Source organism: Suricata suricatta, chromosome 4, assembly GCF_006229205.1.
Source record: "Suricata suricatta isolate VVHF042 chromosome 4, meerkat_22Aug2017_6uvM2_HiC, whole genome shotgun sequence".
Lineage (NCBI taxonomy): Eukaryota > Metazoa > Chordata > Mammalia > Carnivora > Herpestidae > Suricata > Suricata suricatta.
In genome coordinates this window covers 100,563,269-100,585,988 of record NC_043703.1, presented here as the reverse complement: position 1 = coordinate 100,585,988, position 22,720 = coordinate 100,563,269, and the positions used below count along the sequence as shown (strand labels likewise).

Genomic DNA, 22,720 nt, shown 5'->3' with positions numbered 1-22,720 from the left:
CATAGGAGCACATAGTAGAAATGCTACCAGATTTTGAGTGATGGGGGCGCCTGGGTGGCTCAGTTGGTTACGTGTCTGACTTCGGCTTGGGTCATCGTCTCACGATTTGTGGGTTCAAGCCCTGCATCGGGCTCTGTGCTGACAGCTCAGAGCCTGGAGGCTGCTTGGGATTCTTTGTCTCTCTCTCTGTTCCTTCCCTGCTCTTGCTCTGTCTCTGCCTTTCAAAAATAAATAAATGTTTAAAAAAGTTTAAAAAAAAAGATTTTGAGTGATGTATAGTTTAAATCTTAAGTACTAGTTCTTAATTTAAAGTCTAGTTGAACAGTGATATGACATTTCTGGGAAGCAGTTGCCTCTAAAGAAGGAGCTCTCATGCCCTATCCATTCCCCAGCCTACTTTGAAAATGAAAACCAGGGAAAGAACTGATGACTTTACAGATTCAAAATAATTTCTCTTGTTAAGCTATTTCTAATTTCGGACTAGGAATAAAAATTGGGAATGGTGGTATGCTCCTTATCGATAAGTTGAGTTAACATTTTAGATTGGCTTATAGGAAGCTCCTTGTCAAGTTTATGATCTTTTTTAGTAACTGGCAAATTCCCTCAAACCGTTTTAAAATGATGAATATAGTACCTTTAATAAATATCTCAGGGGCACCTGGGTGGCTCAGTCAGTGAAGCCTCCGACTTCAGCTCAGGTCAGATCTCACGTTCCTGGGTTCGAGCCCCATGTCAGGCTCTGTGCTGACAGCTAGCTCAGAGTCTGGAGCCTGCTTCCGGTTCTGTGTCTCCTTCTCTCTCTGCCCCTCCCCCTCTCATGCTCTGTCTCTCTCTGTATCAAAAATAAATAAAACATTAAATAAAATATCTCAGTATAAGTAGTAGTATTTAAAAACATGCTATTTTACCACTGTATCCCTGTAAACTTGGAAGATTTGCTATCTTACATGAGATATTTCTAAAAAGGAGCAAGTATGTTATCTGTAATCTAGTAATTGGCTCTGTTTTATATGTAGTTATTTTATAATCTCCCTAAAAGCAGTTCATTTGAAACACTACTGATTCAAGGCTCCAAATTAAATGCCACATTTTAAAGGCACTTTGCTAGCCTGGGAAAAGGTACCAATCCAAGTGGATGGTATTTCTTGATTCTTTATTGAAACTTTTGATTAAGTACAAGTCAATGTCATAGATACATCACTCTTATACTACATCCTTTGATTTTTTTATTTTTTTGTTCCTTTTCTAAATGTAGACCCTAGAAAGGCCTTCTGTGGGTGGTAGCACCAGGAATGAGAACTGTAAGGGCAGACCATAATTCATCAGTGTTTAAATGGGTGAATGTGACTTTTGTGGCTGGCCTAAGTGTAGGACATAGGCATGCAAAATGGTGGGATGTGGCTGAGCTGATGCTAGGTCTTCACAGTCTAAAGACCTCCTCATTCTTTTCAACTCTAAGGGAGGAATTTAAAATTTTACATTTAAGTGGGTGGTTTTTTGTTTTTTAGAATGTGATTATTATTTTTTTTAAGTAGATCTAAAGTTTATTTTGAGAGAGAAAGCACACGTGCGTGGGTGAGCAAAGAAAGGGGAGAGAGAGAGAGAGAGAGAGAGAGAGGGAGAGGGAGAGGGGGAGAGAGAGAATCCCAAGCAGGTTCTGTGCTGTCAGTGCAGAGCCTCATGTGGGGCTCAATCTTAACAATTGTGAGATCATGACCTGAGCTGAATCTAGGGTCCAAGCCTTAACTGACTTGAGTCACCCAGGCACCTATAAATGGTGATTATTTTTAAGTATTCTAATAACAATCTATTCTTTCCTTTTCATGTTTATATATATATATATATATATATATCATACTGTATATGGTATGTTTACTCATTTCAGTTCTTTGCCAGGCTGTATGCTCCTTGAGGAAAGGGGCTATATAACTTTTAAAAAATATGTATTTTTTAATGTTTACTTATTTTTGAGAGAGATTGAGCGAGAGTGAGTGGGGGAAGGCGATAGGGAGAGGAGATGGAGACAGGATCCCAAGCAGGCTCTGGCTTCGTGCTAACTGCAGAGATCTTGATGCAGAGCTTGAACTCAGGAACTGTGAATTCATGATCTGAGCTGAAATCAAGAGTCAGACGCTTAACTGATTAAGCCACCCAAGTGCCCCATCACTTTTTTCCCTTGAGGAAAAGGACTATGTGACATATCTTTACTGTTCACAGTGCCTTAGATGTGGTGTAGGCACTCAGAGGTTTGCTGAATGGATATGATGATATGGATATAAACTGATATTATGGATGTCCTAGAATTACAATATATTCTTTCAATAAAAATCTTATGAATGAGAGCGTTTATTTATTTACATATACAAGGCATATGGATGTACTGTATTTTATTCAATCAGTCTCTTATGGATGGTTAATTAGGTTTTTCAACTTGGTTATAGTTTATGTGGCTGTGAACACTTTTATATATATATATATATATATATATATATATATATATATAGGATAAATTCATGCAAGTAGAATTTATTGGTTCACAGGGCATGTGCATTTAAAATGTTGGTAGGTAATGCTGAATTGTATTGCAAAGAGTTATTGCAACCTCTATTCCCACCAATAATGTGTTTAAAGGAGCTTTTTCCTTATGCATTTACCAACACAGTGTATTGGTAAACTAGTGAACGGCTTAACAAATTTTCTTTTTTTTAAATTTGAATTTCAGAGGGTTTTTTTTGGCATAGGTGTCAGTTAATTTTTTTCTGATCACAGCTTTTGCTTATTCTTCTGGGTTTTTGTTCTTACAGATGTAGGAACATTTGATCTATAAGGAAATTAGCATTTTGTTGTGTCCTGAAAACTTTTTTTCATGATTTGTTGTTTGTATATTTTTTTAATGCAGAAATTTTAAGTAATCACACTTATCATATTTTATGACTTTGAGTCATACAAGTCATTGAGTTTTATGTAATTCCTAGAAAGGCTTTTTCTAAGATTGTAAAAATTTCTCCCATGTTTTTTCTTAATACTTTTATGATTTTATTTTAACATTTAATGCTTTTAACCCTTTCATTCTCTGTAGTTTATTTTGTTCTAGAGAGTAAAGTAGTGTGAAAATTTTAGTATTCAGTATGACTTCTCATTTGTCCCAACACCGTTTGTTTTATCTTTACTACTTAGAAATGCCACTTTTGTCATATAGTATCGGTGAAATATTTCCTCTTTTCCATTTCTTTGTCTTTTCATGTGTGGGTACCAAACGGTTTAATTGCTGTAACTTTCAAATGAAATAATAGCTGATAGGGGTTTTCCAGAATTATTTTTGCTGGCTATTTATGCGTGCACAGCTTTCGACCTGATATTTAAAGTTTGTTTATTTAATTCCTTCTGCCTCTGTTGGGATTATAGTGGGGCTATATTATATTTAATCATTAATTTATGGGAGAATTGATGTATTTTTTGGATTGATATTAGGTATTTTTTCTACATAGTTTTTATTAGCCTAAGTTTTTAAAAATTAGTTTATAATTATATGAAATATAAGTTTTAAAAAGCAATTGTTAAATACTCTAGCCTACTTAGTATGAGATACTACACTGGGTTATAGAGATATTTGGACCCCTCTTTTCAGTTAACTATAGATAGACTGGTAAAGAAAGAAATCTTGCTTTTTTATTTCTAAAAAACAAAAAACAAAAAAACCCAAACACAACCAAAACTTGTTTTGAGAAGGGGAGAAACATTTTCTATACTCTTATAGTAAGAGCTATGGCTCCTAAATATTGGATAATTGTTTTAGCAGCAGTCTCTAAATCCTTAAATTTAGAGGGGGTCTTAAGTGGCCCTCTACTTTTAAGAAAACACATGATTTCTTTAATAGCTTGTTTTTCCCACTGATGGAATTGTTACCATAGGTGAGGAAGGCTTATAAAGTTTTGTTATTCAAACAGATTTAGTTGTCTGGTTATATTGGTGGTCCTTGGAAGTTCAGGGTGAGTTAAAAAATTAGTAATTAGCATACTCCTTTTCCTTTTTTTTTTTTTTAAGCTACTCTTAGGGCTAAATATGGGGACAAAAAGATGAGTAGAGGTTGTACTTAAGAGAGCATATATAGCAGATTAAGGGAAAAACACAAGTCGCTAGTTGTAAAGAATTTTCTGCCATCTTAAAACTGGAGGAGCCTTGTGATTGTACTGTAGGGACAGTCATAAACTTACCTACTTGTCAAAAGCTTTTGTGAAAAGGGAAAAAAACCTTAATTGAGTTCTAGGTCTGCCTGCATATTTTTTCTTCAGTTTTACAAATTGACTTGTAAACTTGAGTAGTTAGGAGGTCCGTTATTACCTCGTTTTGATAGTGCTAGGTAAACAGACCTAAAGCATTAAAAATCTTTGATCTTAAAAAGGAAGGAAATTTCCTTTTAAAAAATTTTGTTTTTCTTCTAAGAAAGTTGCTAAATATGCTTAAACCATGTAAATCCCTTTCATAACATCTTCTAAAACTTCTCAGTCTCACGCCTGGGTGGCTCAGTTGATTAAGCTTCTGACTTCAGCTCAGGTCATGATCTCTTGGTTCAGAAGTTTGAGGCCTCTGACAGCTTGGAGTCTGGAGCCTCCTTCCAATTCTATGTCTCCCTCTCTCTTTGCTCTTCCCCCGTTCATGCTCTGTCTCTGTTCTCTCTTTCTCAAAAAGAAATAAACATTAAAAAAAAAAGCCTTCTCAGTCTCAGCTAATCATTTTTAAATTATAAAAAGGTTTAATATTTATCAAGTTCTGATATTCCGATATTTTAATTTTTATACAAAACAACTTGATAAAAACTTAGGTGCTTTTGCTTATATAAGGTGAATTAGGAAAATCAGAACTTAGGAGATCAAGTAAGTATTTCATTATGTAATGTTTTATAGGCCTTTCTACACTATATAATACAGATCTACTAAAAGGATTAGGGCTTTAAGATGTCACTTTTGAACAAGGGCGGAAAAACCACCACTTACCAACATACTTTCTCATTTACCCACTCTTATTTCCACCAAGCTTTCTTTTGACACTCTTACTAAAATTTTTTTATTAGTGGAACATGTTCAGCAAGAGCTGTAGTTAAGTTTAACATTGACAAGATCAGATGTACATATTTTAATTGCTCTTAGAGTTGTGGATAAAACTGGTTAAAGTTCCTTCAGTATAATAGAATTTTAGTGTGTTTACATTGCCATATCTCTTTTTTGAAGGGATTTTAAAAGTTCTAGTTATGGAAAATTTCAAACATAAAGACAGAATAGCAAAGGAAACTTGAATAGCTGTCACTGAGCCCCAATAGCCATCAACCCATAGTCAATCCTGCCAATCCCACACCCTCATAAATATTTCATTATGTATTTTGCAAACTTAACTATTCCTTTACAAAACATAACCACCACACGAAACAATCAAATGTTTCCCCAACATATTTAACAAAAATTAATGCCCTCAAATATCCAGCTAGTGTTAATATGTCATAAATGGTCTTTTTTTGTTTGTTTGTTTTTATCACAGTGTTTTAAAAAAATCAGAATCCAAGGGGACTTGGGTGGCTCAGTTACTTCAGCCTCTGACTCTTAATTTTGGCTCAGGTCATGATCCCTTGGTTTGTGGATTTGAACTCCACGTTGGGCTCTTCACTGGAGGTGCAGAGCCTGCTTGGGATTCTCTCTCTCTGCCCTGACCTGCTTGTGCTTGTTCTCTCTCTCACTCTCTCTCAAAATAAATACATAAACTTAAATCAGAATTTGAAGAAGATCTATATATTAAAATGGATTGTGGTTGAGGTGCCTGGTTGGCTCAGTCGGTGAAGCATCTGACTTCAGCTCATGTCATGCTCTCATGGCTCAGGAGTTCAAGCCCCATGTACTGACCGCTCAGAGCCTGGAATCTCCTTTGCATTCTGTGTGTCTCTCTTTCTGCCCTTCCCTTGCTCATGCTCTCCCCCTGCCTTGCTCTCAAAAATAAAAAAAATAGTAAAATGGATTGATTCGTTTTATAAGTCTTATTGACTGTCTCTTGTTTGCTTGCATTGTCTCTCCAAAATTCATTTGTTGAAGAATGCTCATACACTTTTTTTCATTTAATGTTATTTTTTTTTTTAACTTTTAAATGTTAACTTATTTTGAGAGAGACCATGCATGTGTAAGCAGGGGAGAGGCCGAGAAGGAGGAAGAGAGAATCTCAAGTACACTCCGCACTGTCAGCACAGAGCCTGATGTGTGGTTTGGTCCCACAAACCAACAGATCATGACCTGAGCTGAAATCAAGAGTCAGAGGCCTAACTAACTGAGCTACCCAGGCACCCCCTCATGTTTCTTAAGATACAATTTACATGTAATAAAATATACAGATCTTAAGTGTGTCCATTCGTTAACTCACAGTGCTGTCAGACTTTCACATGTCTGTTTGCTACCTGTGTATTTTCTTTTGTGAAGTGTTCAAGTAATTTGCCTGCTGTTACATAGTGTTGTATGTCTTTTTCTTAGTTTATTGTAGGGAGTTCTTTATGTATTCTGGATACATCTTTTGTCAGATAATATGCATTGTGAATACATTCTCCTAATTGGTAGCTTGCCTGTTAATTTTAATTTTATTGATGGTTTCTTTTGATGAGTATAATTTTCTAATTTTGAAGAAGTCTTACTTTATCAGTTTTTTTCTTTTATAGTTGGGTTTTTTTTTGGCAGATTACAAATGCATTTTTTTTCTTCCAAGATTTTATTTAAATTCAAGTTAGTTAACATACAGAATAGAATTCGTTTCAGGAGTAAAATTTAGTGATTCATCACTTACATGTAGCACCCAGTGCTCATCTGAACAGGTGTCCTTCTTAATGCCCATCCCCCTGTAGCCCATCCCCCATGTAGCCCATCCCCCCACCCAGCACCCCTCCAGTAACCCTCAGTTTGTTCTGAGTATCTATGGTTTGCCTGCCTCCGTCTGTTTTATCTGGTTTAGTGCTTTCTCTGTGCCTACTTCAAAGTTGTAAAGACATTCTGTGTTTTTTCCTATAAGATTTTTTTAGCTATTTATTTAAAAAATTAAAAAATTTTTAAAGTTTATTTATTTGGGGAGAGAGAGAGCGCACACAAGCAGGGGAGGGGCAGAGAGAAGGAGACCGAAGTTCCAAAGCAAGTTCCGTGTTGACAACCGTGAGCCGACCTGGGGCTTGGATTCATGAACTGAGATCATGACCTGAGGTGAAGTTGGTCGCTTAACCAGCTGAGCCGCCCAGGTGTCCATTTAGCCTTTATGTTTAAATCTAATGTACATCTTGAATTAATGTTTGTCTGTGGAAGTGTTACAGATCCAGATTTGTTTTTCCATAAAGATATCCAGTTATCCCAGCAGATTTTATTTTGGAAAGAATTTATCTTTTTTGCCTTGATGCCTTTGTGGAAAATCAGTGACATATATCTATTTTGTATTGTAGATTTATGTTTTCCTATCCTTTTGCCAATATTAGACTGTTTTGATTGCTGTAGCTTTATAAGCTTTAAGTCTTAAAATCAAGTAGGGTGCCTACTCCAAGTTTTACTTTTTATTTTCAAAATGGTTTTGCTCTGTCTGGGTCTGTTGTACATACATATACATGTTAGAGTCAGCTTGTTCATGTCTACAAAATGTCTGCTTGGAATTTGATTGGTATTGCATTGAGTCTAATGAGCAATATGGGGAGAATGGACATTTTAGGGTTTGAAGCATTGTAACAAGCTAACAGGATAGCCTGCTATAGTTTCTTGAATGCTGGCAGAAGACACAGATGGCTGGTCAGAGATAAAGGACTTTATTACTCACAGCAATGAGTGTAGCTGGAGTATTAGCATTTTTGTGTGTGTGCAAGTTCCCTAAGCGCCATTTCCTATAGGGCAACACTGGAGAGAGCCAAGTGACCCTTAACTCTTGCCATGGGCTGTATTGCAGGAAAGGAACTTAGGGCAACTGAATTTACGCTACATAATAAATATGCCTGGTGCTCAAAAGGAAGACACTATCTCTGTGTCCAGGATTGTTGGATATATAAACATCTTTGAAAAGATCGGAACAAAGGCAGTTAGTACCCAGTCCCTCTGCTTATAAGGTGTACAAAAACACCAGAAGCATGGAGTACTTTCCTAACACTTAACATTAAATCTTCCAATCCATGTATATGATGTCTCTTTCTCTCTCTGTTGTTTAGATCTTTTATTTTCTTAGCAGTGTTTTGTATTAGAGGTTTTATACTTCTGTTGTTAAATTTATCCCTAAGTATTTTGTTTTTTGTTGCTATTTTAAGTGATTTTTAAAAAAGAATTATTTTCCATTTGTTAAGCTATTAGTGTATGGAATTACAGTAGTTTTTGTATACTGTTATATCTGTTGTTCATCCTTCCTAAATTCACTTATTAGCTCCAGTAGGGTTTAATAGGTTGTGGGGTTTTTAGCCATTAGGATTTTGTAGGTACACAGTCCTGTTGTGTACAAGTTAAGATACTTGTCCCTTCTGATCTTTATGTTATAAATATGGTGAAAAGGCAAGTAGATTCCTTGCTTTATTATTGCATCTTGATGAAATGTATTTAGTCTTCTGTTATTAAGTACAATATTAACTGCATCATTTTTCTTAGATGTCTTGACCTTTAGGTTGAAAGTTTCTTCTGTACCCAGTTTACTGAGAATTTTTACTAACTAGGTGTTGAATTTTATCAGATGCCTTTTGGCATCCATTGAGACAATCATAGGAGGCTGTTAATATGGTGAATTTTATTGTTTGATTTTGACTATTGAACCAGCCTGGCAATCCTAGGATTAAACTCCTTTTGGTAATGATTGTACTTTTTATGAATTGCTGGATTCAGTTAAAGATTTTGCATGCATATGTAAGGAATAATTTTTGTAAATTAATTTTCTTGTAATATCCTTGTTTGGTTTTGGTAATACATAATTGTACAAGATGTTTTGAGAAGTGTTTGTTTATACATTGAAAGAGTTTGTATAAGCATCTTTAGATATTTATAAAGTTTAGCAGTGAAGCCATTTGGGCTTAGAGTTTTCTTTATGGAGAAGGTTTTAAATTATACTTTATTTAACTAAGTAATTCAGGGATATTCAGATTTTCTATTTCTGCTTGTGTCAGTTTTGGAAGTGTATTCCCTTCAAGGCATTTGTGTATTTTCTCTTGATGAGTGGACATCAAGGAATTTGTCCACCCATCTAAGTTGTCTAATTTGTTGGCATAAACTTGTTCATAATCTTTTATGTTTTTATGATCTTTAGTGATAATTCTTTTATTTCTAGTATTTGCTTTTCTTTTTCTTGATCATTGTAGGAGTTGTTGATTATCTTGATCTTTTCTAGGAACCAGCTTTTAGTTTCACCAGTTTTTCTCTCTATCGTTGTTTTCTGTATCATAGGATTCTGCTTTTATTTTTTATTATTTATTTATTTATTTTTTTAATGTTTTATTAATTTTTGATACAGGAGAGACAGAGCATGAGAGGGGGAGGGTCAGAGAGAGAAGGAGACACAGAACCGGAAGCAGGCACAGAGCCTGACGCGGGGCTCGAACCCACGAACGTGAGATCTGACCTGAGCCGAAGTCGGAGGCTTAACCGACTGAGCCACCCAGGCACCCCTCTGCTTTTATTTTTATTATTTCTTTTCTTCTACTTATTTGGGTTTAACTTGGTTTTCTTTCCCTAGTTTCTTAAGGTAGAAGCTTTAAAGTTTGAATGTAACCCTTTTTCCTAAAAGTGTTTAGAGCTATGAATTTCTGAGCATTCCTTTAGCTATATCCCACAAATTTCCATTATCATTTTATTTAAAATCTTTAATTTACTCTGTGCTATAGTCTTTTATCCATGTGTTGTTATTTAGAACTGTGTTGTTTACTTTTCAAACATTTGGGAATTTTCCGGATATTTTTGTCTTCCTGTAATTTCAATATAATTCATGTTGTCAGAGAACTTACACTGCATAATATCAGTCCTTTGAAATTTACTGAGACTTGTTTTATAGACCCGGAAATGGTTAATTGGTGAATGTACCATGTGTACTCGAGAAGATTGTGAATTCTGTTGTTGGTTATAGTGCTCTATAAAAATCGGTTAGGTTTAGTTCATTGGTAGTATTGTCTAAATCATCTGTATTCTTAGTGATTAGTGTGCATATGTGCATGTGTGTCTAGTCTTTCAGGTGAGACTTGAATGTAAAAATTTTAAAATAAAATTTGTAGATGTATCTAAGTCTTTCCTTAGTTTTTGCTTCTTATATTTCCCATACACCTTTCGTGTTGGTATATCTATTTAGTGTTATATCTGTTTACTTGTTTATCATTAACTGATGCCCCTTTCTATCTCTGGTAATCTCAAAGTAATACGCTGTCTTTGAATCTGCTTTATTCAACATTAACATTAGGCACTTCAGATTTTGTAGAATTGTGTTTGGATGATATAGATGTCCTTTTAGATTCTTTTACTTTTAATTACCTATATTTTTATATTTAAAGTGTGTGTCATGTAAAGGGCCATAGTAGGGTTTTTATCTAGTCTAAAAACCTCTGCCTCCTAATTGGAGCCATTTACATTCAGTGTAATTATTCATGGAGCTCATTTAAATCTTCATTTTCTCCTTGTCTCTTCTGCTTTTGTTCTTTTCTATTTTTATATATTCCTTCCATTCTTTGTCCTTTTGTTGTCATATATTTTGCTTCCACATATATTGCATACAGTAATTAGAGCCTCGAAAATCAATTATTCTTTAAAGAAATTAAGAAATGAGAATAATATATATCATTTTTATGATGTTTATCATTTCTTTAAAGAAATTATGGAATGAGAATATTTTGTGTTTTTCTCAGGTATTTGCCAATTTTGTTTTTCTTCATTTGTTCCTGAAGATCCAGGTTACTACCCGGTATTTTCCTTCAGTCTGAAGAACTGCATTTAACATTTATTGTAGTACAGGTCTCTTGGTGATAATTCCTTTCAGTTTTTGTTTTTACCTTTTGTTTATCTGATAATACTCTTATTCATCTGTATTTTTAAAGGATATTTTTGATGAATACAGCCAGTCTTATTGTTCATGCTAGTTATGTTCTCTAAAGTCATGAAAAGCACTGAATTAGCAAATACTGAATCACAAGGGAAAATACAGGGTTAGATTCCTGTGAACCTCTAGTCCTAGCATTTTTGTTATTTCATGAATATATCTTTGTTTTATATGTGTGTTTACTTAAAGACATGTTATTTAATATAGTTGATTTATTAACATTAAGCTCAACGCCAGCAGAACTGTAACTCAGGCCTGAATGAAGCTTATCAGACGCATGTGTTTTCTCTATAAGGTACATCATGGCCTTCTTGTGGTTAAGAACACTAGATAGCACTTAAGCCCTATTCTTAGAGGCCATTTTATTTTACTAAAGACATTTTTTTAAACATTTATTCATTTTTGAGAGACAGAGCGTGAGCAGGGGAGAGGCAGAGAGAGAGGGAGACAGAATCCAAAGCACACTCCAGGCATAGAGCCCAATGTGGGGCTGGACCTCACCAACTGTGAGATGATGAACTGAGCTAAAGTCAGACACTTAACCGCTTAGCCAACTGAGCTACCCAGGTGTCTTCCCCTCTTGAAAAATTTTTTTCCTTAGGGGTCATTTTATTTTTTAATTTTTAAATGTTTTTTTATTTTATTTTTGAGAGACAGAGAGAGACAGCACAAGCAGGGGAGGGTCAGAGAAAGAGAGGGAGACACAGAATCCGAAATAGGCTCCAGGCTCTGAGCTAGCTGTCAGCACAGAGCCTGATGCAGGGCTCGAACCCAAAAACCATGAGATCATGACCTGAGCCGAAGCTGGACACTCAACCGACTGAGCCACCCAGGCACTCCCTTAGGGGCCATTTTAAACAAAATCACAAAGAATGTATAAAACATGGCACTAAATAAACTGCAGAAAGTACATTTGTTTATAGTATGAAAGCTGAAACAGGGATGCATAGGGTTGCCTTGTTTGACCTTACCTGGGCATGTGTGTTGGGTGACTGGAATGTTGCTCTGCACACAACCATTGCTAAGTACTGATTTGGGGAATATCAGTTTAGTCAGTAGGCAGTCTGACAAATAGGGAATCAGTGAATAATGGATATAATTCTAGGTTGGTAGATTTGTCATCTTTAAGGATATTATTTTTTGCATTCCATGTTTTCAGTGGCAGCTGAGGTCATTCTTATTGCTGTTTTCTCTGCCTGTTTCCTTTGTTTTTAAGGTTTTCTGTATCCTTAGTTTTAAACAATTTGATCTCTACAATGTATTTCTTTGTGGTTTTGTGTTTATTCTACTCAGGGTTCACTGAGCTTCTTGGATCTGTGGGTTGGTATTTTCCGTCACAGTTGTCAAATTTTGGGCCATTTATATCTTTCCCTTTCTTTCTCCCTCCCTCCCTTCCTTCATCTGTTTCAGTCACTCTTGCTATCTTTAAGGGACTCCAGTTGCATACACTTTAACTGCTTGATTGTCTTGCAGGTCTTTGAGACTCTTCCTTTCTTTTTTCTCCATGCTGTGCTTCAGTTTTGGATAGTTCTATTGCTCTTTCTTTAAGCTTATTGATCTTTTCTTTTTGACTGCCCAGTCTGCTTTTAAGTCCCTCTAGTAGGTTTTTCTTTCACTTAATATATTTTTCAGTCATAGAATTTTCATTTTGTTCTGTCTTTATTCCTCTTTCAAGATTCTCTCTCCATTCATCATTATGCCCATCTTGTACTGCATAGATGTAGTAATATTTTTAATAGCTATTGTAATTTTCATTTTAGTGCTTGCTAACATAATAGTTACATTATTTATTTGTTTATATTAGCTGTTTTTTCTTATTTATGCTCATATTTTCTTCTTTTTATGTCTAGTAATACTTTATTCTACACTGGTTGTCATTGATGTGGTGTTAGTGTTGTTCTGGAGGTCAATTGGCCAATAAATCATCTTGACCTTTTCAAACTTTGATTTTGAAGTTGGGGTCTAGAGCAGGGGTTGGCTTTTTTTTAAGGGTAAATCAGTAAGTATTTTAGGCTTGTACATCATATAGGTTTCTTCCTAAATACTCAGGTTTGCCCTTGTAATGCCAGAGTAGCCATAGACGATACATCACACAGATGGACATGTCTGTCTTCAATATAACTTTGGCCCATGAGCCATATTTTGCTGATTCCTCATCTAAGTCTAGACCAAGCAACCTTTACTTAGGGTTAGCAGCTCTCCTATTAAGATCTGTCTTTCCTGGGGTCTCATTTTTATACTTGGGGTGTTCAGCAAGATCTCTCCACTCTGGCTTGTCAAAAACTTTTGATCATGTCTTCCAGTACAGAGTCTGACCTCCAGAATATCCATTCAATACACAACTCTATCATAGATTCTCTGTTTGACCTTGGTAAGTCTTGTGCTATATATGTGTTGTGTAGTTCAGCCAGAGACTTAAAAGGAACTTCTTTCCAGATTTCTTGAGCTCCTTTTCTATGAAGTTGTCTTTTGTATGTTACCATGCCCCACAAATTCCAGACAACTTACCTGTTAACTCAACTTGACCACAGTGTTAGTATTCTAGGGCTCCTTTTCCACGTGCTGTAGACAAAGTGCCTTCAAGTAGAAAGCCAGGTCATCATATGGTGTGCTTCCCTCTTCTCAGGAATTATACCCTGTACTTCATGTTATCCAGTGTCTCATGACAGTTGCTTCATATATTTTGCCCAGTTTTATAGCTGTTTATCTGAGACAGGTTAGTCTGATATAATTATTCTCATAACAAAAGTTATTCTCTATGACTTTAAAATGAGGTTTATTGCCTGTATTTTATAAATTAGTTATGATTTTTTTTGATCAGTTATACTTTTGTTTGAAAAACTGATTTTGAAATGAACATGCCAAGGAAAATATTCAGTATAAGAGTATGTGAACATTGGTGAGATTGTGATAGCATAGTTTGAATTGACCAGTAATAAATTCAAAACTGACATATCACTTTTGCTTTCTAATATTAAAGTTTTTTTTTCATTAAAAATTTTTTATTTTAGAGATAGAGTGCAAGTGATGGAGAGGGGCAGAAGGAAAGAGAATCTTAAGTAGGCTCCTTACTCAGCACGGAGCCATTGGGCTCCATCCCATGACCCTGGGATCATGACCTGAGCTGAAATCAAGAGTTGGACGTTCAAACAACTGAGTCACCCAGGCACACCAACGTTGACTTTTTTAAAAAGTGACTTACTTAAAAAAAATCTTTGGTGAACTTTAATTTTGAAACTGATCCTTGTGGGATGGAAATAATTAGTATTCAAAGTATATGGCCCTGAAGCTTTAGTCTAAATTTACATGCTAGATTTAAGCTTGGGTAAGGAAATAGCTCATTTGGAAAAAAATATGATGAATGGTATTCATCTTTCATACTGTCACAAGTATAGTGATTCTGTTCATTTTACTGAAGGTAATAAGGAAATAAATGTGTGTATCTGTTTGTAGTGATAGTTAAAATTATAATTTTCTAGCTTTGTCATTAACTTGCTTTGTAACTTTGTTAAAGTTACTTAATTCTCTGAGCTTAGGTAACTGGAACTGTGATAGAAAGTGAGCAGAAGAATGAGTAAGTTTTAAAAAGAAAGTAAAGCTGAATATGGTGAATTTCTGTTTTATTGGGTGTCAGCATTCAGATATGCAGGAGGTGGAGGCCTGGGTTTGGTTGGGAAGAATTATGTTTGGTTAACATAGATGGCATGTGAGAAATAAGTTTAGACACTTAAGTGGGGACTGTAAGGTGCAGGGCCTTAACTGAGGGTTTCAGGTGTAAACCCAATTGGGAGCTTTTATATGTTTTGAGCAAGAGAATACATAGAATTGTCCTGTTAGGAATATTAATTTGATGGCAGTAGAGAGACTTAATAGAAAAGTTCTGGCTTCCTTTTGTGTTTATTTAAATATACCACTGTGTTTTTTACATAGTGTGGGTATAATTAAGTCCTCAGTATTATTTTTCTATTTCTTCAAAATAGCACAAATGAGATTTATGAATAAAGTTTCAATTTGGTCCAATAGTTAGAATTTGACATAGTCATAAACAAAGATCGTAGAAAGAGGGGGAGTTGTTTACCCTTTTTGTAAGTCTAGTAAATGTAACTATATACATAACATGTCTCAGTAATTCAGAATATTATATTTTTAATAAAGTGTCCCATATTATAAAGTAGTTTATTCACTTGTGAAAGTTAGGATCTTTTATAGAAAAAGGAAGACTAACATTAAAATCAGTGATTTTTTTCAAAACAAGAAAGCAGTTAGTAGGTGTGTTAGTCCTAGAATTTGGTAGCTTATGGGGCCCCTGGGTGGCTTAGTCCGTTAGGTGTCTGACTTTGACTTGGGTCATGATCTTGCGGTTCATGGGTTCGAGCCCCGTGTCAGATTCTGTGCTGACAGCTCAGACAGAGCCTGGAGCCTGCTTCGGATTCTGTGTCTCCCTCTCTTTGTCCCTCTTCCCTGCTCGAGCCCCTGCTCGGCTTGCTTGCGCTCGCTCTCTCCCTTTCTCTCTCTCTCTCAAAAAAAATGAATAAATGTACAAAAGAAAAAACTCCTTAAAAGAGAAAAAAAGAATTTGGTAGTTTATGATATTTAAGTGTTGTCAATCAAAATTTTTCTTTAATATCCTTAGTTTAATTTATAAAAATTTTAAAATTCGAAATTTATGAAGCCCAGGAAGGAAGTACTGCAGAGTGGTTACAGAAAAGAGCATGGACCTGTATACTATATGGATTCAAATCTCACATTCATCTTTTTTCAGTTTCGTGACTCTGGGGAAGTTATCTAGCCTCTTCTGCCTGTTTCCTCATCTCTGAAATGAGGATCACAGTAGTACCTACTTCATTGGGTGGTTTTTTAGTATTGAAAGTACATCTGAAATAAATGTGCCTGGCCAGCATTACCATCTCTATAAATGTTTTATATTGTGAAGTAGAAGAAAATAACTAAATATTTCAGATGATTGTAGGGTATTTCCTGGATGACAGTTTATCATATTTTAGGATATCAAACCTGAGGAGCTGATTAAGAAAGAAGAATTTACACCACTTGCATTTACTTATAGATAAATTCATCCCTCCAAAGATAAACCATGTGAACTTAAGAGTTAGATATATTTACATCCTGGCTTTCTGGTCTCCCAGCCCTGAGACTTAGAACACGCCGTTTCTTATTCTTCTCCACTTCCTCCCTCACAACATTTTGAGAGAGGTGCTATTATTATCCTTATTTTACCAATGAGGAAACGAGGCACACAAGGTATAAGAATAACTTTTCTCAGGGTCACACAGTTGTAAGTGATGAATCTGGGATTTGAACTCAGGCAGTTTGATCCCATGATCCATTATTGCTGTAGGAGAAGTCAGAACAACTCTTCTTCTTGAGGGCTACACAATAGTGATCTCTTCTGGATTTTTTTTCTAAGTGCTTTTAGAAACACAGTACTTGTTTCATGGTTAATTTTGGATTGAATCTCAATTTATACTTTTTCTGTTTTCAAAATTTAGTGACTATTTGAAATACCAATTTAGAAACTTTATCATTTGGCCAAGTACCAGGAATATAGTTTTTACTATAAGAGAGGTTATGGTATTAGATAGGAATAAGGATGTATTTAAAAAATACTTTAAATTTTTGGTACAATTTTAGTTGTAGTTTGTTTTCCCTCTAATTTTATCAGTAGTTAGTAACATGTTTTGAATTCACTTTCCAAGAAGACTGGCCTCTGTATTTGTGGCATTTAACTATATTAATTCAGTGAAAAAGACTGCAATTTTGTTAAGGATTTGCTACCTTTTATTGAGACGTAGTACTATGTAATTGTTTGGTTTTATATAAGATTATAATTCATTATTTAGCCGAAAGGAATTTTCAAATTCCTTTATTTTACAAATGAGAACCCTTGTAACAGAGAAGATCACATAGCAAGTCATCTTTAAGAAGTGTTCGCAGGGGTGCCTGGGTGGCTTAGTTGGTTGAGCATCCGGCTTTGGCTCAGATCATGATCTCACTGCTTGTGGGGTCAGCCCTGCTTTGGGCTCTGTGATGACAGCTCCCCAACCCCCCCGCCTCTGCCCCTCCCCCACTTGTGCTCTCTCTCAAAAATAAACATTAAGAAAAAAAAAGTTTGTACGTATGTGTATGCTTTAAAAAAGCTCATAAGGTGGTATGTCTTACCGGTTTGGATGAGGTACCCATCTAACCTGTTGTTCTAGGTTATAGGAGACTTTTTAAAACGTGTATCATGAATTTCCCCTTCATCACCCCATCTAAGAATCCTTTAGATATGACATCATGTCCAGTATGGATTTATCTAAAATTTATATGACATTGTGACTTTAACTCTCTTATTCATCAAGGGGAAATACCCTTAGAAGATATGTCCACGTTGATGGTAGCCACATCTCTCTTTTGTTGTTGATTAACTTTGCCTAGTTTGTCCTTCCAGATACAAATATCCAGATTTATTAGGTTCTCTCCACTAAATACCTTCCTGCTATTCTTCAGGCTATCTCAAATAGTTTTTCGCTAGAGGCCTTTCTCTAGTATAAACTGCAGAAGACCTTTAGCCCAGGGTCTCCCAGCTGCAGGTATAAAGTGACCCTGTGCAAGCTTAATATGCCAGTTGGTGGCGGGTTAGTCGGCTCAGGCTGCCACATCAGAATACCACAGACTGGGTGGCTTAAACAACAGAAATTAATTCCTCACAGCTCTGGAGGCTGGAAAGTTTAAGATCAAGGTTTGGGCAAGGTAGATTTCATTCTGAGGCTTCTTTTCTTGGCTTATAGGTGGCTGCCATCTCACTGTGTGCTCACGTGGCTTCATGTTGCTCAGAGAGAGGAAGAGGAGGTAGGGGGAAGGGGACGAGACGTGTTGTCACACAGGCATAACACCTCTCTAGTGTTTCTGATAAGGGAACTGACCCTGTCAGCCATGGCCCCACCCTCATGACCTTACGTAATCCTAATGACCTCTCCACGGCCCCATTTCTAAGTGCTATCACACTGGAGATTAAGGCTTCCACCTATGAACTTGGAGGAGGAGGACACAAACATTAAGTCCATAACATATAGCATATAGTGGCTAAGAAAATGAGCTCTGGAGTTGCATTGCCCTGAATCTTACTAGTTATGTATTAGTTATGGATTGAGTGAGTTACTCCTCTGTCACTCCGTTTTTCTTTTTTTTGTTTTGTTTTTTTTATCTGTTAAATGGGGGATCTTCACCCCACTTAGAACAAGAGAGTCGTAAGGAATAAAATGAGTTCCTGCATGCAGAGCACTTAGTTTAACAAGTATCCCTCAGTGTTAATTTTAAACAAAACAAGACTGATGATAACAATTATCTTCCTAATGATAATTAGTACTTTCTTTGTAATTTGGACAGTGGCACATAGGAGTAATGTCCTTAAAGAATAGTGCACAGTGACTATTAGGATGTTTTTCTTTAAAGGTAGACAACCTGGAATATAAGAAAATATGCATGGTTCTCTGAAAGTGTTCTTGTGAATTGAACATATGCCAATAAAAAAGGATTAAGCAAAAGTAATTATTTTATTTAAATGCATCTTTTTAATTTTAGGCTTGTCTAGGGCAAATAACTTAGCTATCTAAAAATGTGAATAAAAGCTTTGAATGCCATGTTAACAGAAGAATACTATCTTAAGGTTACTTTAGTTTATGAAATTTCTTTAATATAAACATGTTATTGCTACTTGGAAAATGATAAGTTCTATGGATATCATTTAATCATCTTTATAATATATATGATAATTTACTCTGAATTAATGGCACTGCTTTCTCCTTTCCATCTTGGCTTTTTCTTTAAGTTTTGTGTTAACTTATTACAAACTGAACCCTTGCTTGCTGCTCTTATCCTTAGTCTCCTTCAAACTCTGTCTTCATTTCTGCTGAGGTTATATTCTATTTGTTTTTCAGATGAGACCCTTTTTCCTCTTCCTGCTGCATCTGAGCCTGTGACACACTCCTCTGCAGGCAAGTTCTTCCTGCTAGCCTTTTATCTTCTGTGTATTCTAACTTTAACTCTTTAGTTTTATTAACTCTGTACAGAGTGGATTGAGTTTACTAAAAATTAGCATGGTTCCAAGAATGTTTGTCTATTGAAAAAGTTTAAATTTGTATTTTCTGTGCTATGTCCGAGAGAAACGGGCAGAACCTGATTAATAATTGGATATATGTAAGGAATTCTTGGACCCTTGATTTACATTTATATATTGATTAGCCCTTTTCTCTAAATATAGTTTACTTGCTTATAGCTGAAAGGCTTTCATAGAAATGAATGCCACTCTATGGCATTTAATTATTCAGTGCCTTTTCTGTACTGTCACACCCTCTTCCCAAATTCTCTGGTCTTCCTCTAGTTAGAAGTAGCTTTTCTTAATCGATTGTACTTGTGATATTTTTCTCAGACTTTATGTATGTCTTTTCATAGCATGCATTTGCCTCTGTAGCCATGCATATTTCATTGACAATAGCTTTAATTCTTTCAATAACGAATCAAGACTACTTGGTTATTATTGGTTATTAACATTAAATTTTAGTTAACAGTAACTCTTTACTAATAGTACTTTTAATCTGTTGTAAAACTTGCATTAACTCTAAGAACACTGGCATTCTCTAACTTTCCTTTCTGTCCATGGTCACAGAAAAAATTATGGACTTGAAGGAGCAGCCAGGTAACACTGTATCCACTGGTCAAGAGGATTTTCCATCTGTCCTACTTGAAACTGCTGCTTCTCTTCCTTCTCTGTCTCCCCTCTCAGCTGCTTCTTTTAAAGAGCATGAATATCTTGGTAATTTGCCAGCAGTATTACCCACTGGAGGAAAGCTTCAAGATACCTCAGCAGAAGCTTCTAAAGAGTTCACAGAGAAGGCAAAAAATCCATTTGTAGACAGAGATTTAACAGAATTTTCACAAATGGAATACTCAGAAATGAGAGTATCATTCAGTGGCTCTCCAAAAGCAGAGTCTGCCATTACGGTAGCAAATCCTAGGGAAGAGAACAAGGGTGAAAATGAGGATTTAGTTAGTAGTAACCTCCTTCGTAATCAACAAGAGTTACCTGCAGCCCTTTCTAAATCAGTTAAAGAAGAGGACAAAGTTATGCTTCCAGAAAAAACAAAGGATAGTTTTAATGAAAAGGGAATTGCAGCAGAAGCTCCTATGAGGGAAGAATATGCAGACTTCAAGCCATATGAGCGAGTATGGGATGTGAGAGATACAAGCAAGCAAGATAGTGGTGTGTTGGCTGCTGAAGTGAATATCGAGAGCCAGTTGGAGAGTAAAGTGGATAAGAAATGTTTTGCTGATAGCCTTGAGCCACCAAATCCTGAAAAAGATAGTGAAAGCAGTAATGACGATACTTCTTTTCCCAGTACACCAGAAGCTGTAAAAGATGGGTCTGGCGCATATATCACATGTGCTCCCTTTAACCCGACAGGAACCGAAAACCTTTCAACAAACATTTTTCCTTTGTTGGAAGACCGTACTTCAGAAAATAAGACAGATGAAAAAAAGATAGAAGAAAAAAAGGCCCAAATTGTAACAGAGAAGAATATTACTGCCAAAACATCAAATCCTTTCCTTGTAGAAACACAGGATTCTGAGACAGATTATGTCACAACAGATAATGTGTCAAAGGTGACTGAGGAAGCAGTGGCAAACATGGCTGAAGGTCTGACCCCAGATTTAGTACAGGAAGCATGTGAAAGTGAATTGAATGAAGCTACAGGCACAAAGATTGCTTTTGAAACAAAAATGGACTTGGTTCAAACATCAGAAGCTATGCAGGAGTCACTCTACCCTGTGGCACAGCTTTGCCCATCCTTTGAAGAATCGGAAGCTACTCCTTCACCAGTTTTGCCTGACATTGTTATGGAAGCACCATTAAATTCCGTAGTTCCTAGTGCTGGTGCCTCTGCAGTGCAGCCCACTTCTTCACAGTTAGAAGCCCCTTCTTCAGTTGATTACAAGAGCATAAAACCTGAGCTTGAAAATCCCCCACCATATGAAGAGGCCATGAATGTATCACTAAAAAATGTATCAGGAATAAAGGAAGAAATTAAAGAGCCTGAAAGTATTAAGGTAGCTGTTCAAGAAACAGAAGCTCCTTATATATCTATTGCATGTGATTTAATTAAAGAAACAAAGCTCCCCACTGAACCAGCTTCAGATTTCTCTGATTACTCAGAAATAGCAAACGTTGCACAGCCAGTGCCTGATCATTCTGAGTTAGTTGAAGATTCCTCACCTGATTCTGAACCAGTTGACTTATTTAGTGATGATTCAATACCTGAAGTTCCACAGAATCAGGATGAAGCTGTGATACTTGTGAGAGAGAATCTCATTGAGACTTCACCCCAGTCAATGATGGAACCTGAAAATAAGGAAAAACTGAGTGCTTCACTACCACTTGAGGGGGGAAAGCCGTATTTGGAATCTTTTCAACCCAGTTTAGACACTACAAAAGATACCTTCTTACCCAATGAAATTTCAACATTGACCCAAAAGGAGAAAATTCCTTTGCAGGTGAAGGAGCTTGATACTGCAGTTTATTCAGATGATGGCTCATTTATTGCCAAGGAAGCAAAAATAAGAGAGAGTGAAACATTCTCAGATTCCTCTCCAATTGAGATTATAGATGAGTTCCCTACATTTGTCAGTTCTAAGACTGATTCTTCTCCTAAATTAACCAGGGAATACACTGACCCAGAAGTATCCCACAAAAGTGAGATTGCTAATGTCCAGGATGAAACTGGGTCATTACCTTGCTCAGAGACACCCCATGACTTTTCTTTCAAGAGCGTACAACCTAAAGCTGAAGATAAAGTCCATGTCTCAGATAGGTCTGATATTTCGAAGATGCCCTCACTGCCTCCAGATGTTTCTGCTTTGGCCACTCAAACAGAAATAGGCAGTATAGTGAAACACAAAGTTCTTGTGAAAGAAGCTGAGAAAAAAACCCCTTCTGATACAGAACAAGAGAACAGATCACCATCTGCTATATTTTCAGCAGAGCTGAGTAAATCTTCAGGTAATCAGTCCATACATTGTTGTGTACTTTCTTGCTAGCTTTGGCTTATGGAATATTCTGCTACATTTTATGTGGTATATTACATTTATAGTGTCTGATATATCACATTGATAGGAATTCTCTTCTACTGTCTCACAAGTTTTAGTGCTCTTTTTTAAGCCCCTCTTGCACTCACTATTTGTCCTTGCTCTTAACCTTTTCCACACAATTATTTATTGCTCCTTTTTATATTGCACCATGAAACTAGAAAATTTTATTAAAATTGGCTTCATGTCTTTCTTTTCTTTTCCTTCAATATTCCTTCATAGCGTAGAGGTAAAGAGATACTAAAAGAAAATATTTTCAGATGTATTTACTGTTTTTCCCAGAAATTACTTGATTTTAAATTTTTATGAAAGAACATTTCTGTAACATCTCCAATATTTCAATATACTGCTATATTTTCCAGTTGTAGGTATAAAGTCATGCATATTGAACAGTATTTTGTTGAAAAGTATAAATTGAGGTATGCTGTTACTAATTCTTCTGAAAAGTAGGGATTATCATTTTTTTCTTTTTGATGTTATATTTCTTACACACTTAATTTGTGTAAAGTGATTTGCACCTGTGTTTTTTATT

At 35.8% G+C, this 22,720-nt stretch overlaps 1 protein-coding gene across 3 annotated transcripts in view; it reads left to right on the top strand.

The window, feature by feature from the left end:
- Positions 1 to 22,720, top strand: part of RTN4 (reticulon 4) — a 72,828-nt gene that overhangs the window by 4,691 nt on the left and 45,417 nt on the right. The window contains exons 2-3 of one of the 3 annotated variants that reach the window (XM_029937363.1): positions 18,987 to 19,043; positions 19,715 to 22,102. The exons of 1 other annotated variant lie outside the window; for it this stretch is intronic. In XM_029937363.1, the coding sequence (XP_029793223.1) occupies positions 18,987 to 19,043; positions 19,715 to 22,102 (2,445 nt within the window). The remainder of the gene's footprint in view (positions 1 to 18,986; positions 19,044 to 19,714; positions 22,103 to 22,720) is intronic. One more of the 3 variants, XM_029937365.1, reaches the window with a different exon arrangement.